The following is a 13,224-nucleotide window of genomic DNA, read 5'->3' as shown; positions in this document are numbered from 1 at the left end:
CCTATACATACATATGTATACCCCTAGACGTCCCTATTACGTTTAGCGAGATTGCTATTCGCTTCCCTAACAGTTCCGTTCTCTATAAAATCAAACTCGAATACCCAATCGAGTGGGTGAAAATAAAGAACGCGTTCGTTGGAGCACAGAGGGAGTTTATTGTCCGCAAACTGCTTCGACTATGTTGTCACAACATTTAGTCTAACGGGAGAAAAATAAAAAAGAAGTAAATAAAAGAGAAACTAGTTAAAGTTTAAAAAAACGGTTACCGAGGTCACAAGATAGGAAAATAGAGGAGGGATAATAGAAAATAATTGGGTGTGCGAAGAATGGCAGTGAACCAAAGAGATTTATCACTGTTGCGCTGTCGTTACGTACATGAAAAAGGCCACGTAGAGGCCGGGTAGAAACGTAAAGAGAACGATGTTTTTGAGAAACGAGAGTAAAAAGTTGCAAAGTTTGAATGTGTACGAGAATAAGGAAGGGCGTGTTTCGTCGTTTCGGCGGAATCTTTTTCCACTTTCCAAATACTTCTCCTCGATCGTTCCGTTTCGCTCTCCACAAGCCGCAGTCCAATTCTCCTGCGGTATGTTGAAGTGGTCTTTACGTTTCGCCTTTTCGTTATTCTCGCTACTTTCGTCGCACAGATTGATTTTATTGTAGCAAAACAGTTTCCTCTTCACCGCAGCCTTCTCCTCTTGGAACGCTCCCAGGTTGTAATTGTAATCGTTCTGATCAACGACGCGCTCGCGATCGTTATCAGCCCCGCGGAACGAGTGAAACGCTTCGACTTGACCCCTCTTGTCACGGAGGGACGAGTATTTTTTCACACGGTCGTTGAACGTGCCGGACCAGTGGTACTTTTGCGTTCTCTTTTTGCCAACGCTGCACCGTTTAAATGGTTGCGAGCGACTCAACGAGGTCCAGCGATCGTTTTCCGAGCGATCCTCGATACACGACGAAGACCTTGCATAACTGGTGTTTACCGTGACGCGGAACGCCGTTCGAGCAACGCTCGACAACGACTCGCAATCGGTATCGCACGAACTGCTGTCGCTTTTACAACGTTCCATCTCGTCTCTCCAAGGGGACCTTAACGAACTCTTTGTCCTCGCGTCAATGATCCTATTTAGATCGGACCAGGCGTCACCGTCCAAAGCGTTGTGGACACGGTCGTGCATTGGCTCGGGTATCCTCGTTGATGTTGCCGTCGTCGTCGTCGTCGTCGAGGTGGTCCTGCCATCTTCTATGTTCCGTTTTAACAGGTAGCCAGCGGCGTTTGCCTTACCTTTAGCGCGTGAATCTGTCGCAAAATTCCACATACACAATAACGCTTGGAATTCCATGGTTTTTTCTTCTCTTTTCACCGTATTTATTTAATTTTCTGCCGTGGGGACACGTATATTTATTCAATTTACGCGCGTCGTTTCCTCGAAACTGCGTACGCAGTATAGTCGATCGACTAGACTTTTCGAAAGGAGAACGAAACAGACACGACGAGGCGGAACAGACATGCGTTATCGAATTGTCGAAAGAAAAAAAAAAAAAAAAAAAAAGAAAAAGAAAGAAAGCGGAAGAAAGAGACTAGAGATAGAAAAAGAACGATTACGTAGGGGCATGCAAAAGAGTAGGAACGTGTTGCGTGTGTCGGAACAAGAGGCGTGAGTAAAAGTTGCAGAATCCTCGAAATCGAAACGAAAGATGGAAAAAGAGGAAATGCGCTGGTGCTTGCAATGTATGCATACGCGTGTAAAACTCTAAACTGACGATTCGTAAAGACGGAGTACGAGGACACGTCTGAGAGTCTTACCTTCTTGGTCATAGTCTACTTCGTGGGTCGCGGTAAATACGCTTTGCGCGCCACTCAGAAATCTGGTCGTATTCTCTATGACCATTTTGTGCGTGTCCAGAACTTCCTCTTCCAGCATTTGTAGCGCCGACACTGCTTCGTGGAACGTGTAGAGGTCCTGCGAAATCTCGCCCTCCTGACGAAGAGAAGGACGTGCGAACAGAGGATGAGATGAAAGTACAACAAGGAGCAATCTCGGTCGAACGGTATTTCTAAACGATTCCAACTTACGTTCAGCGATCGAAGTTGGGCCAAATCACTGTCCGACAACGCGCTGTCGTTCAGCTGTTCTTCTATCTTCAATTCCCGTTCGTCGTCGGTTGGGGAAACTTTCACTTCCGTCGGATCGGTCGCAGCTAGCTCTTTCACCCTGTCGGCGTATCTGAGGGTGTTGAGCGAGTGCTCGCAGGAACTCATTCCCGGACTGATCATTGCTATCTACGAACGGGCAATTATATCGCGAATAGTTTCTTTTCACAACAGGCAACTGGAGAATTTCAACGAATTACCATGCAAGTTTTAGATTTTTCGCCGATGAAGCTGTCCCTCAACACTTGCGTCAGCTTGCTGGCTCTGAACGGTAAATGCGTACCCTTGCGACTCAACGCACGGATGCATTCTTTAAGCGCTAACAACGACTTGTTTATCTCGGCTCCTTCCATTCCTACGAACAACGACGGTTCGGAAGCGATGCAGGGTAGGGACCAGGAGATTTCAGATCGATCGAAAACTTACGAGTTTGTCTGTTGGCGGACGACGTGTCCGCTCCTCTTTCGTTACCCGCAAGATCGATCAGAGAGAATTTCCCGTGAACTTTGTGCGTGCCCGGCGTCCGCGCTATGATCTGAAAGACCGCGTGTGATCGCGATGAGTTCGAGTTGGCACTGGTCTGTCCGCTGGTCCTGGCACTGTTCCCGTGCTGGATCAGCTTCAGCACCTCGTCGCAAGTCTCCACCACCTTCTCCGTCAATCCCACTATTTGTACCTGCGGCATGCGAAATGTGGCAACGTTAACACACGTGCTCTCTTGGGTCGAAGAAACGAAATTCGTACGTACCTGTTGCTTGCCGTCTTCCAACACTCGAAGCTTCTCTTTGTTGGCCAACAGATCGAACACCTTGCCGGAATAGATTTCGAAGAAGCTGGCGGAAATCACTAGATTCAAAGGACGGTACTTGGAGAGCGTGAGACACTTGAATACGTCCTTGGCCACCATCGCGTATATGCCTTTCTTGCAGTCCTGCGTTTTCCCGTTAAAGTCACCGCCCATGGTGTGAGTTTTTCCGCTTCCCGTTTGCCCGTAAGCGAAACACGTGGCCATTCCACCCTCGAAGATAGTCTGAACGAGAGGCTTGGCGGTGTACTTGTAAACGATCTCGTTGGTGCAGGTTTCGTCGAACGCGTAATCGAATCGAAAAATTTGGTTCTCCAAATATTTGGTTAGGTCTACTTTTGCCTTCGGCTCGTGAACCACCATCTGGTCCTTGCTGGGCACGCTGATCACGTCCACCTCTTTCCGCGTCACCTCTTTCTTGTTCAACGGACGTTTCCGCACGCATACGGTGATCTGATGATCCTCCACGATGTCCGTTTCTCGCAGAGGCCTGAAGTCTATGCTGTTTTGATATTCCCTGCGAACGGAAATGGACGTTGTTGGTGGTGTCGGCATCGTAAGGAATGGACGAATCGACTGACCTTATCATAGCGAGAAATTCCCAGTTCGGATTGCCCGGGTCCAAATTCATCAGAGCTTCCTTCTCTTCTTTCAGCTCCGCCTGCCGTTGTCTCCTCTCCTCCCGGTTCTTCTTCAGCCTCTCGACCTCTTTCACCACGTTCGATCGTCTACCTCGTCCGTTTTCAACCTGCGTCTGCTGCTGTTGTTGCTGCTGCTGCTGCATCAGTTGTTGCTGCTGCTGCTTCTGTTTGGCCTGTGCTGCGGCGGTCAAATTGAAGGAAGCGGGCGTCGTAGTTGGAGTGGGTATGGTGGTTATATTCTCGAGCTCGAGCCTGCTCGTTGCCACTGTGTCTCCGTGGCCATTCACGGTGCTGCCAGGTGGCATTATGTTGGTCGGTCGACCCGCTTGTCGCGGCAATTGTCTGTTGGAGCCGGCTGCAAACGATACATGAGTCGCGAGAACCGTCCAAGAGGATTCCGACGGAATGGAGGGTAGCGAATTCTTCTCCACCCTCGAGTAGCAAGTTCGAAGGGAACGATCGCGCGGTGGTTACCGTGTTTAACTCTCTCCTCGATGTTCGGCTCCTGGTCGATCTTATTTCTCTTCCCGAAACAGTAGCTCAACGGATCGAACCTCATGACGACGAACACTGACCGCGAGATTTCGATCGCGAATCGGCCGCGTTTGCGGGGGAAATAGAGAAAGGGGAGGGGGCTCGGAGAAAGCGAGCAGCGCGCGACGTGGCTGTTCTGTCCAGTAAACTACGACGTCGTCGTGCATCGTTCGTCGAGGTCCTTGCCCTTGCACGCTTTTGCATACGGCGCAGGAGCGTGGACGGCGAACGCTCGGAGAAGCCAGGCCACGCGCTCCTACAACCCTGCCTACCTATTTACGTTCGCGGAAAATCGATTCGTTCCTAGACTCACCAATCCTATTTACGATCGCGACATTCCCGCTAAACCCCGCCGCGGAAATTTCGAGGGTGGGAAGCTTATACTTCCACGCGACGTACCTTTCACTGGAATCGATGGCTTGGTAGAATGCTGCAAAAAAAAAAACAGAGAGAACATATCGCAACGTCTTCGATCGGTGTTGTAAAGCTCGCTGCTTTATAACCCAATGATGCTTGAAGAGGAGAAAAAAAAGACGACAAAATGAAAGAGAAAATCATAAAGTGGGTGAAACGTTGGTCGACAGCCAAGTGTACGGGAAAACGGGTGAAACGCGTTGATCGAAACGCTGTGTCGAGAAATGTTGGTGGAAAAGAACGTAACGTTGTTTCATCGCAACCGGGATGAGACGCGTGAGAATGATCAAGCGGAGGAAATGGCAAGACATGTCGTATCGAGTGCGATCGATGCCCGGAACGTGGGAGGAACTAGGGAAGCGAACAAAGAGTGGAGGAGGAGGAGGAGAGCGTGGGATCGGCACGTTTACCGAAAGAGAAGAAATGACTCGTACAGGAAGCGTTGCGGATGCAAGGCCGTTTCTTGCGGCGTGACCACTGTGTCGTCCAAGGGAGCCTTCCTCTTGGTTCTCCGACTCGTCCAACCCCTCGTCCTCTTCGCCGGAAAAGTCCTGCGTTTCGTTTCGAAGGATTTCGCGACAGAGAAGCGATTCGATTCGATTCGATTCGATTCGATTCGATTCGATTCGATTCGATTCGATTCGGGAGCGAGAAGAAAGGAAGGAAAAGAGAGGCGCGTCCCGGTAGAGATTGCGGAGACGCGGGAGGCGATGAGACGACGATGCGTATTGGGAGTTTCGATCGGTGATGATCCATCGTCGGCCCAAGTCCGTGATAATGAGCAGCGTCCATGGAGGAAAAAATATGTCATCGTGTTAGTAGCGGGAACGACGAAGAGACGTTGATCGTCGTTGCTCGATCGGTGCACCTTTCCCTCCTCTCCTCGTTGCACCGAACGAGCGAACGCAGATGACAGGTTGTACTAGCCATCGTTCGAGGCGCGCGTCGATCGTGTCGTGGTAGTGGTTCCGGTCTGGCTGTGGGTGTGTGTGTTGTGTTGTGTTGTGTGCGCGCGCGTGCGTGCATACGTTTACGCGCGCGCGTATGATTCCACTACTTTTTTCTCTTTACTTTTGTTTTTTCCGAACGAAGAAAGGAAGGAAGGAAGGAAGGAAGGAAGGAAGGAAGGAAGGAAGGAAGGAAGGAAGGAAGGAAGGAAGGAAGGAAGGAAGGAAGGAAGGAAGGAAGGAAGGAAGGAAGGAAGGAAGGAAGGAAGGAAGGAAGGAACGAGCGATACGTACCCTTGGTTTCGAGGGCATCGACCCGTCGCGACAATTGTTCATCTGAACAGGTGGTGGTCCCATGGTTTTCGGAGTCGTGAGGTCGGGATTCAAGGCGAGGATCGCGTCGATCTCCACCTGAAACCGAGGCGACAAAGTGTTCGTTAGGTGTTTAGGAGTTTCCTACCTCCCTACGTTACTACCTCTCTCTCCTTTCTCGAACCATTCTACGGTGACAGTGCGCTGTTCCCAATTAATGCCAGAGACGACTGCCGAATGGATGCGACCTGAAACGAGAACGCAACACGGCATAGTTTCGATTTCAGAGGGTAAACCCCGTCCTGCCGCGTGACCGTAATCGCAGACAATGCGGGAATCGATTGCTGTGACGACGGCTGTGACGACGGGGATGGTTCGATAAATGCCACGTACATATGCACTTATATGGATCGTTGGCGTGGGTGACTGGGAAGTTTAAACGAACGCGCGTTCGCGTTCCAACAGGGGTTGTTCGCCAGGGAGGCGGGGGAACGGAGGACGGATTCGTGGATGACGCAAGAGGAGATGAGACGAAAGGTAAGGTAAGGTAAGAATCTCGCGACGGGCATCCTTATAAGGTTGCGGCGCCCACGTGCGGCTCGACCACGCGCGGCTCGCTTTCGATTTCGGACAAGGCCTACGCGACGCGATCGCGATCGCGATATCTCGCGACGTCGAGATATTCTCGCTCCACGTCGTTGTTCCCGGCATTCCCGAGGCACCGGGGGGAACTGGAGTCGGCCACTTGTTGCGTTCCTCCGGCGAACGCGTCGTGCGCCGACACGCAACCGCCGCCTACGGTAAACGTTGGTATCACGGACGCACGCGACGCACGTCCAGATAATACGATTGTTTTCGTCGAAGGGACTACGTGGACGGGTGCAGGCTAGAAATCTATTATCGCGTGTATAACAGGTCCGAAATTGGGCGGGCCGTGTACGTACGGTAGGTAACTGTATACCGACTCTCCGCGACGGGATCTTTCGCCCTTCGATCGATCGCAAGCAAGCACAACACGACGCGACTCTCTCCTTTATTGGCCATAGTTCTGACTCACTCGTTCGCCGAGAGACGGAGACGACGAATAAATAAAATCGAAGGCGGTCCAGAGACATCGGTTTTCCCTTCGAGTCATACGTTGCATGCGAAACGAGGGCGAGGTGGCGATTTCTTCGAGGAAGAAAAATCGACCGTTGGTGTCGAACGTTTGAACAATTTCTAGGGGCGTTCGCGCGCAGCATTTGGAGCGCGTAAGAGGAACGCGATTAATGACTCGAAGGAAACGGTCCGGTCTGGTTGTACGAAAGAGACGCGTCGCCGCGGTGAAAGGATATCCGTCCCCGTCTTCCAGCAGCTGGATCGCTAGTACAGCGAACCGCGTCCGTCTAACCCCGTGCCCCAGAGCTTGTGCACCACATTTCCTTAGGATGTGCTGCGCACGAGCCCGGTTTAAAGAAACGAACGAAAGAAAACAAATATGGCTACGACGTGGGATACGTTAGCGTTGCCAGGCGAAACGCAAGGGCGATTATTTATATGTACATACACAGGAGGGAGCTGCGCGCAGGTGTACACGTACCGCGACAGTATAGCAGATAGCTGACCAACTATGTACTCGAGAATTAGGAGCAACGTGCCGTGGCAGCTAGTCGAAAGATGGTTCCCCGGTCGATTGTTCGTTGCACGAGAACCGAGACGCTATGTACTCGCGAAAATCTACGACACGACGAGCAACGTTTCCACGGGGAAAATGCCACATGCCGCGTGTTGGCACATGTGTCGCGGTACCGACGTAAAAGTGGTCGGTGGTCGGTGTTCGCGCCCCGTTATCCGTCCACCGCGATTCCACAGATAAACGAAATAAAAGGAAAAAGGGAAAGGCCGAAGCTAATTCTCTCCGTGCATCTCTTCGCAGTCGTGCTCGATTTTCGTTGGAACCAGACCCGCGATAGTTGGCGCGTGCGATCGACCGTCTGAAAAGGTCTAAAAATACTTCCGCGAGATGCGTTACTCACCGTCCGTCCTCTTGATATTTATGCTGTCGCCGGTCCCGATGTTGCACATACCGTGGTCCATGGTCATTTAGTCGCGTTCTCACGCCGTAGCTAACACTGTAAAACGACCGGTTCTTCGCCGAACTGAACACAACAACGACGACCACGACGACCACGACCACAACCGACGACGATGACGATGATGACGATATCGTGGTTGACGCAACGAGAACGCGACGATTCTCGCGAGAGAAGCCTTACGAGGAGTGTATAGTTCGCGAGACTTCCGAATTCGACCGTTGACAGTTACGGCTGCGTTCGCATTCAAAATCACGCGGCGGTGCTGCGTTCTTCTCCTCCGCCGTACTAGTACTTTTCCCTGGCCGTCACCGTCGTTGCTGCTGCTGTTCTGCTCTATTTTGCTCGTACGCGCTGTCGTAGTTTCCGTACCGTTCCTACCGCTGCTACTGCTGATTGTCGCAGTCGCAGTCACAGTCTCGCCGTTGCTGTTGCTCGCCGCCTCTCGCCGTTGTATATTTTCACGTCAGGGACGTCGCCGATCCGTCCAAGGCACGCCCGTTTTCCCAATTCTCTTTTAAACCGATACGTCGCGTATTCCGAGCGACAGCACGCTCTTCTTTCACCAAATTCAACGTACGCCAAAGTAAAGACACCACGACTCGATATTACATACGGAGATTCGTTGAATTTCACGAACGAGATGTTTCCGAGATTTTGTGCCGGGATACTGCCAGTGTCCGTTATTGACAACGGAAAGACTGCGAGCGCCAACTTTCGGTCGACCACCACCACCGCGACATCTATTACACTTCGTGTTTTTTGCCTCGGATAGCTGTATCCTTCTGCCATCTATCGGCCGCTCCAACCGTTACATTTTACGTCCGCCATTTTCTCCAAGAGAAAGAAGGAAGAAAGAACGAGCGGGAGATTGAATTTTCCGTTTAATTGCGACGTTTTATTCGAGAAAGATACATTTCGATTCGTCTGTGAAACAGTTGAGAAGAGTAGGCGTGGAATCATTTGGGAAGAACGGCTCGTCGCACCAGCGACTTCAGTTCCTTCAAATCGAAATGTTGGCCGGTTTCAAATCGATCTACGATTCGTTTCAACCTGAAAGCAACGTCCCGCGCGATTAGCAAAAGTTGGCGTTCGCGTTCGCGTGCGCGTGCGCGTTCGCGTCACGGTACGTGAAAATCGTCTTACGTCTCGAAGCGTAGATGACTGGTCGAGGGTAGACCGCCTCGTTTGATCTTTTCGTATACCTGCGATCAGATTAATCACATTTTCTATCGGGTATTTATTGAAACACGTTGTCGAAACGGATCGGATCGTTCTAGACTCTAGACCTACCTCCAACGCTCGTTTAACGACATCTTCGTCCAATTCGGATATTCTCGCCACGTGATGCGCGAGACTGCGCGTGGCGCTGCCATTGGTCAGTCGATAGAGAAAGGCCACCGATTCGTCCTCGTTAATCGTGTATTCGAACGTCTGGAAGAGTGGAGAGGAATTTCGGTGGAACGGTCCTGAGAAGAACGATTCGTTAAGAAAGTTTCGTCACCTGACACTCGATCAAAGATGATCGACGGAGAAACGGGAGCACGGTGTATGCGTGCGTAGCGACAAACACGTGAGGGCAATCGGCGCCCCTTTCGACGAACGCGTTCAAAACGGCCGCGACCAGCGAGAATCCGCTCGTTTCGGACGTTCCTCTGTCCAATTCGTCCGTTATCACGACCGAGTTGGGCGTGGATGCGCGTAAAGCAACGTTAATCTGAAATACGAACGTTTCTTTCGTTTGGTCGGCCCATCGAGCGAGTAAGGCGACGAACCTACCTGCCGAACATTCTGCAGAAAGGAGCTCGCGTTTAGTGCGATGCTTTCGGTGTTGGACATTTGGGTTAGGATATGGGTAACTGCCCCTATCGTGGCGGATGTTGCAGGAACGTAAGAACCTATGTGAGCCATGAATACGATCAGTCCGATTTGTTTCAGATACACGCTCTTGCCGCAAGAATTCGGTCCTATTAAAAGTTTGATCAAGCTGTTGCCGTTGCCAGAGGAAACGTGGTTCGGGACGAAGGTGGTGGCGCATTCCATCAACGGGTGACGTCCCTCGGTCACGTCTAGAATCTTCGAATCCGTTACGTTCGGTCTGGTGTAATTATAATCGCGCGCCGCTTTGTAGAACGCGAGTAGGCTGCAACGGTGGAGCGCGCTATAATCACTCCTCCAACGATAACGGTTCTACTACTCTCTACCTACGTGTCTAATTCGGCGCATAGTTGAATCGCCTGCAAAATTTTTCCGGTATGTTTCCTTACGTACCGTACCAGCTTTTGCATTATATGATTTTGCCGCACGGCTATCTTCAACACGATATCGCCCACGGTCTCGTCCAGTTCTGCAATCGTTCGCGATCAGAAATTTCGTCTTGCGACTCTTACGCGGAGGGGAAAAAAGAGACCTTTGGCCGAAGAGCTTTTGTAGTAGTGCACCTGATTGATGGAAAACTTGAATTCCAAATTTGGCAGAGTAACGTCCTCGGGTGGAGTTGGATTCCATTTGTTTATCGCTAGAACGTAACCGATGTTTGGTAGATACAACATATTGCATCCCGTGACAGAAGGCGGAAGATGTTCTCGCATATCTTTCTCTCCCATTCGCGTGAGCAATTCGGGTAAGGTGCGTCGCACGTGATCCACTGGCAAGGAAGAAACGCGTTACGATGGTATACGTGGAAGAAATACCTGTGTATGTATTATTATATCAATATCAATAAATAGGCACGTTCGTCCAGGAGAGGATCGACGTTGGGTCGAACTACCAGCTTCCCCTCTCGCCTGCTCTCGCCGAAATCCACGATATACTCGATAAAGTACTTGACGTATTGCATCTCGGTGGTCACGCTCTCGGCGATCCGCTTGAATAACTCTAATTGTTCCGCGTGTTCTTCGCATATGTCAGCGATAGAAATTAGACGCGAGACGGTCTGAAAAGTAGATCGAGGTAAAGAATGTAAAGAAGGTAAAGATCGGTAGAGGCAGAGGTAAGTACCTTGTGCACTTTATACCAGTTGGATGCTTTCGCTTGAGGTCCGGAGCAACAGGTGAGCACGGCGTTGTTCAAACGATAGACCTGTTTCAGACAAGAGGATAAATTTTCCACGACACTTTGGTTGGTTGGATCGAGGAAAAATTCCACCACGTTGAACCTATGCTCGAGGAGCGCGAGATTTCGCGTCGGATGATGTAGCGTCTTCCTGCGGGTACGAGAGAAACGATAGCCTGGCGAGGTACGAGAGAAACGATAAACCTAACCGCGAGATTTACCACAAGAACTGCACTCCGGGTCTCGAGTGGCAGTAACCGTTGAACAAGGAGAACAGGCTGACACCTTTCATCTTCGTCACCGTTTTGCCAAATTTCAAGAGACTCGGATGATCCGTGACTTGAACGATATTCAACGCCTTGTAGCTATCTTCGTCCATCATGACCAGATCGTGGCTTGGTATCGTTTTGTAAACAGCACCGTTGTAATACCACCAAATACATACGTATATGTATACGAAATGTATAATATGTGTATCTAACATAATACGGTGGTGGCGGACTTACAGCCAGATGTAGTTTAACGATACGAACGACGGTTTCCCGGAGGGATCCAACGCGATGTTGTTCCAGTGTTTATCCACGAAGAATAAAAGCGAGCCGAGCGCGTGGATCATCGCGCAACATTTGAAATTGAGTATGCTGTTCAAGAAGGTTCGTCTGTCCGCGTTGCTCGCATTCTTCGGCTCGGATTCCAGTCGAAGACACTTCACCCTGTGAGCACAACGTTCGTAGTTGTGCTCTTTTCTACACGTTACTTTCAACTGGGCGTTACACGAATTTGTTTCCCCGTTCGACGACACTTGGCTCGTCAGTATCCTTTTTACGGCATTGGTAAAGGCAGCGGGCGCGGCAGCGCTCGTAACCACGTAACGCGGCAAACATTGTCTGTAGAGAGCTTTCATCTTATCCAAACGTTCCACGTCGTCCATCGTGTCCTCCATGACGAATAATTCCGACGTAACGATGTTGTAGTAAGCTGCCCCGAGGTGATTGCTATTCCAAATCACCGACAAAATCATCTACAAAATAAATAGGCGCGAAAATTTCATCACACACAGGCACGCGTACGCGATTGCACATCGAGTGACACGTGCCTCGTCTGTGTCTTCGAAAATGGCGTGTTCGGGTAGCTTGAAATCTCTCGCATTTTCTCTACTTTTCGATCGCGACATTCTGCCAGCTACCGTCCTCGATTCTTCTTCACGGTCGTCGTCGCTACTCTCTGACATTAAACACTCGAATTCGGTTGGTCTTGAAGGAAAAGAAAGAAAAAAGAAGAGAGAGAGAGAGAGAGAGAATAGGAAATGAGAAAGAAAGCAGGAGGGTGGCAATGTCGTAATAGGAAGATCGAAGAGTTACATGTGTACGCTCGAGCGCGTGGTTCTGAAAGTTTTGGATGTTGTGCTGAACGAATAGGCCACGGTAGTTGGGAGTCGTGGATCCATCTCGACATGATCGGTCGGTTGCATTTCGTGGAAATAATTGGCGAGCGAGATTGGTAAAGGAGCAGCGTAAAAGTCAAAGGGAGTACTGCGCATGCGTGGCAGCTTGACGGTGGTATAAGCACAACCAGAGTCAACGCAACAACTATTGCCGAGGTTGAAATGAAACGACGCGTTGTAACAACAAAATGTTATTTTATTCGGGTATATTACATATATACACGCTTGTGCGTTAGATTGGTTCGATGGTAGGAATAAGAAGAGTCAAGTTGGAATGGACGGAGGGGGTCGAGGGTTGAAGGAAATGGGCCTGTACGCTTTTTGTTTGGTGAAAGGTTGTACTCCGCTTAGTATAAAGTCGTGGCTAGGATTCCTGGGACGTTTGGTTGATTCGACCAGTGGCGAGTCCTCCTCCGAAGTTGCCGCGTCCTCGCTTCGCCGTGGACTACCGGACCTGCTTAACGTTCGTGCGTTCGTTTGTCTGCGTTCCACTTGTCTCACTCGTCCGTGGCGCGTTTGTCGAATCGACGCGACGCAAAGATTCAACCGATTCGAGAATTCGCGTACACGTTCCACGAAAATAAACGGATAGAAAAGGAACGAATGGATAGAAATTCGGTGAATCTTCCTGTCGCGGATCGACGCGCGATTAGCTTATCTTTACTGAAGCGTTGTTAGATGACTAGAGGCGTTAGGATTATTTTATACATGATGCCCAGCTTAAAACCTGCACGAAACGAAAATGGGACGAGGAACGATTAACGATCGTGGGTTGTGACAGAAGGCGAGTCGTCTCTCGTGAAAACGTTCCGCTTGCACATTTCGTGTTTCGAAGAGCAAGGA

General features: G+C 50.3%; 2 protein-coding genes across 2 annotated transcripts in view; both read right to left on the bottom strand.

The window, feature by feature from the left end:
* Nucleotides 1–321: 321 nt before the first annotated feature.
* On the bottom strand, nucleotides 322–8,104 carry LOC108574144 (kinesin-like protein KIF2A). Its single transcript, XM_017936668.1, has 11 exons — nucleotides 7,827–8,104; nucleotides 5,968–6,059; nucleotides 5,794–5,910; nucleotides 4,538–4,568; nucleotides 3,545–3,959; nucleotides 2,907–3,480; nucleotides 2,585–2,834; nucleotides 2,359–2,513; nucleotides 2,081–2,287; nucleotides 1,811–1,985; nucleotides 322–1,303 (listed from the first exon to the last, which is right to left on the bottom strand). Exons 1-11 carry the CDS (start codon nucleotides 7,891–7,893, stop codon nucleotides 354–356), a joined length of 3,033 nt encoding a protein of 1,010 aa, XP_017792157.1. The 5' UTR covers nucleotides 7,894–8,104; the 3' UTR covers nucleotides 322–353.
* Nucleotides 8,105–8,839: 735 nt separating this feature from the next.
* Nucleotides 8,840–13,224, bottom strand: part of LOC108574128 — a 7,367-nt gene continuing 2,982 nt past the window's right edge. The window contains 12 exon segments of the mRNA XM_017936648.1: nucleotides 8,840–8,936; nucleotides 9,030–9,088; nucleotides 9,177–9,317; nucleotides 9,388–9,600; nucleotides 9,663–10,026; nucleotides 10,092–10,230; nucleotides 10,294–10,530; nucleotides 10,617–10,818; nucleotides 10,884–11,088; nucleotides 11,135–11,332; nucleotides 11,444–11,945; nucleotides 12,648–13,009. Coding sequence (XP_017792137.1) covers nucleotides 8,843–8,936; nucleotides 9,030–9,088; nucleotides 9,177–9,317; nucleotides 9,388–9,600; nucleotides 9,663–10,026; nucleotides 10,092–10,230; nucleotides 10,294–10,530; nucleotides 10,617–10,818; nucleotides 10,884–11,088; nucleotides 11,135–11,332; nucleotides 11,444–11,945; nucleotides 12,648–13,009 — 2,716 coding nt within the window. The 3' untranslated portion in view covers nucleotides 8,840–8,842.

The sequence above is a fragment of the Habropoda laboriosa genome, unplaced genomic scaffold (genome assembly GCF_001263275.1).
Source record: "Habropoda laboriosa isolate 0110345459 unplaced genomic scaffold, ASM126327v1 scaffold222, whole genome shotgun sequence".
Lineage (NCBI taxonomy): Eukaryota > Metazoa > Arthropoda > Insecta > Hymenoptera > Apidae > Habropoda > Habropoda laboriosa.
This window is presented reverse-complemented; position numbering and strand designations above follow the sequence as displayed.

Excerpts from the sequence above, each read along its gene's own strand:
- LOC108574144 (XM_017936668.1), bottom strand. The coding sequence starts at position 7,893 with ATGACCATGGACCACGGTATGTGCAACATCGGGACCGGCGACAGCATA. Across the intron at positions 2,835-2,906 it reads TGGAAGACGGCAAGCAACAG|GTACAAATAGTGGGATTGAC; the intron begins GTACGTACGAAT and ends CGCATGCCGCAG. Across the intron at positions 1,304-1,810 it reads AGTAGACTATGACCAAGAAG|ATTCACGCGCTAAAGGTAAG; the intron begins GTAAGACTCTCA and ends ATTTTGCGACAG.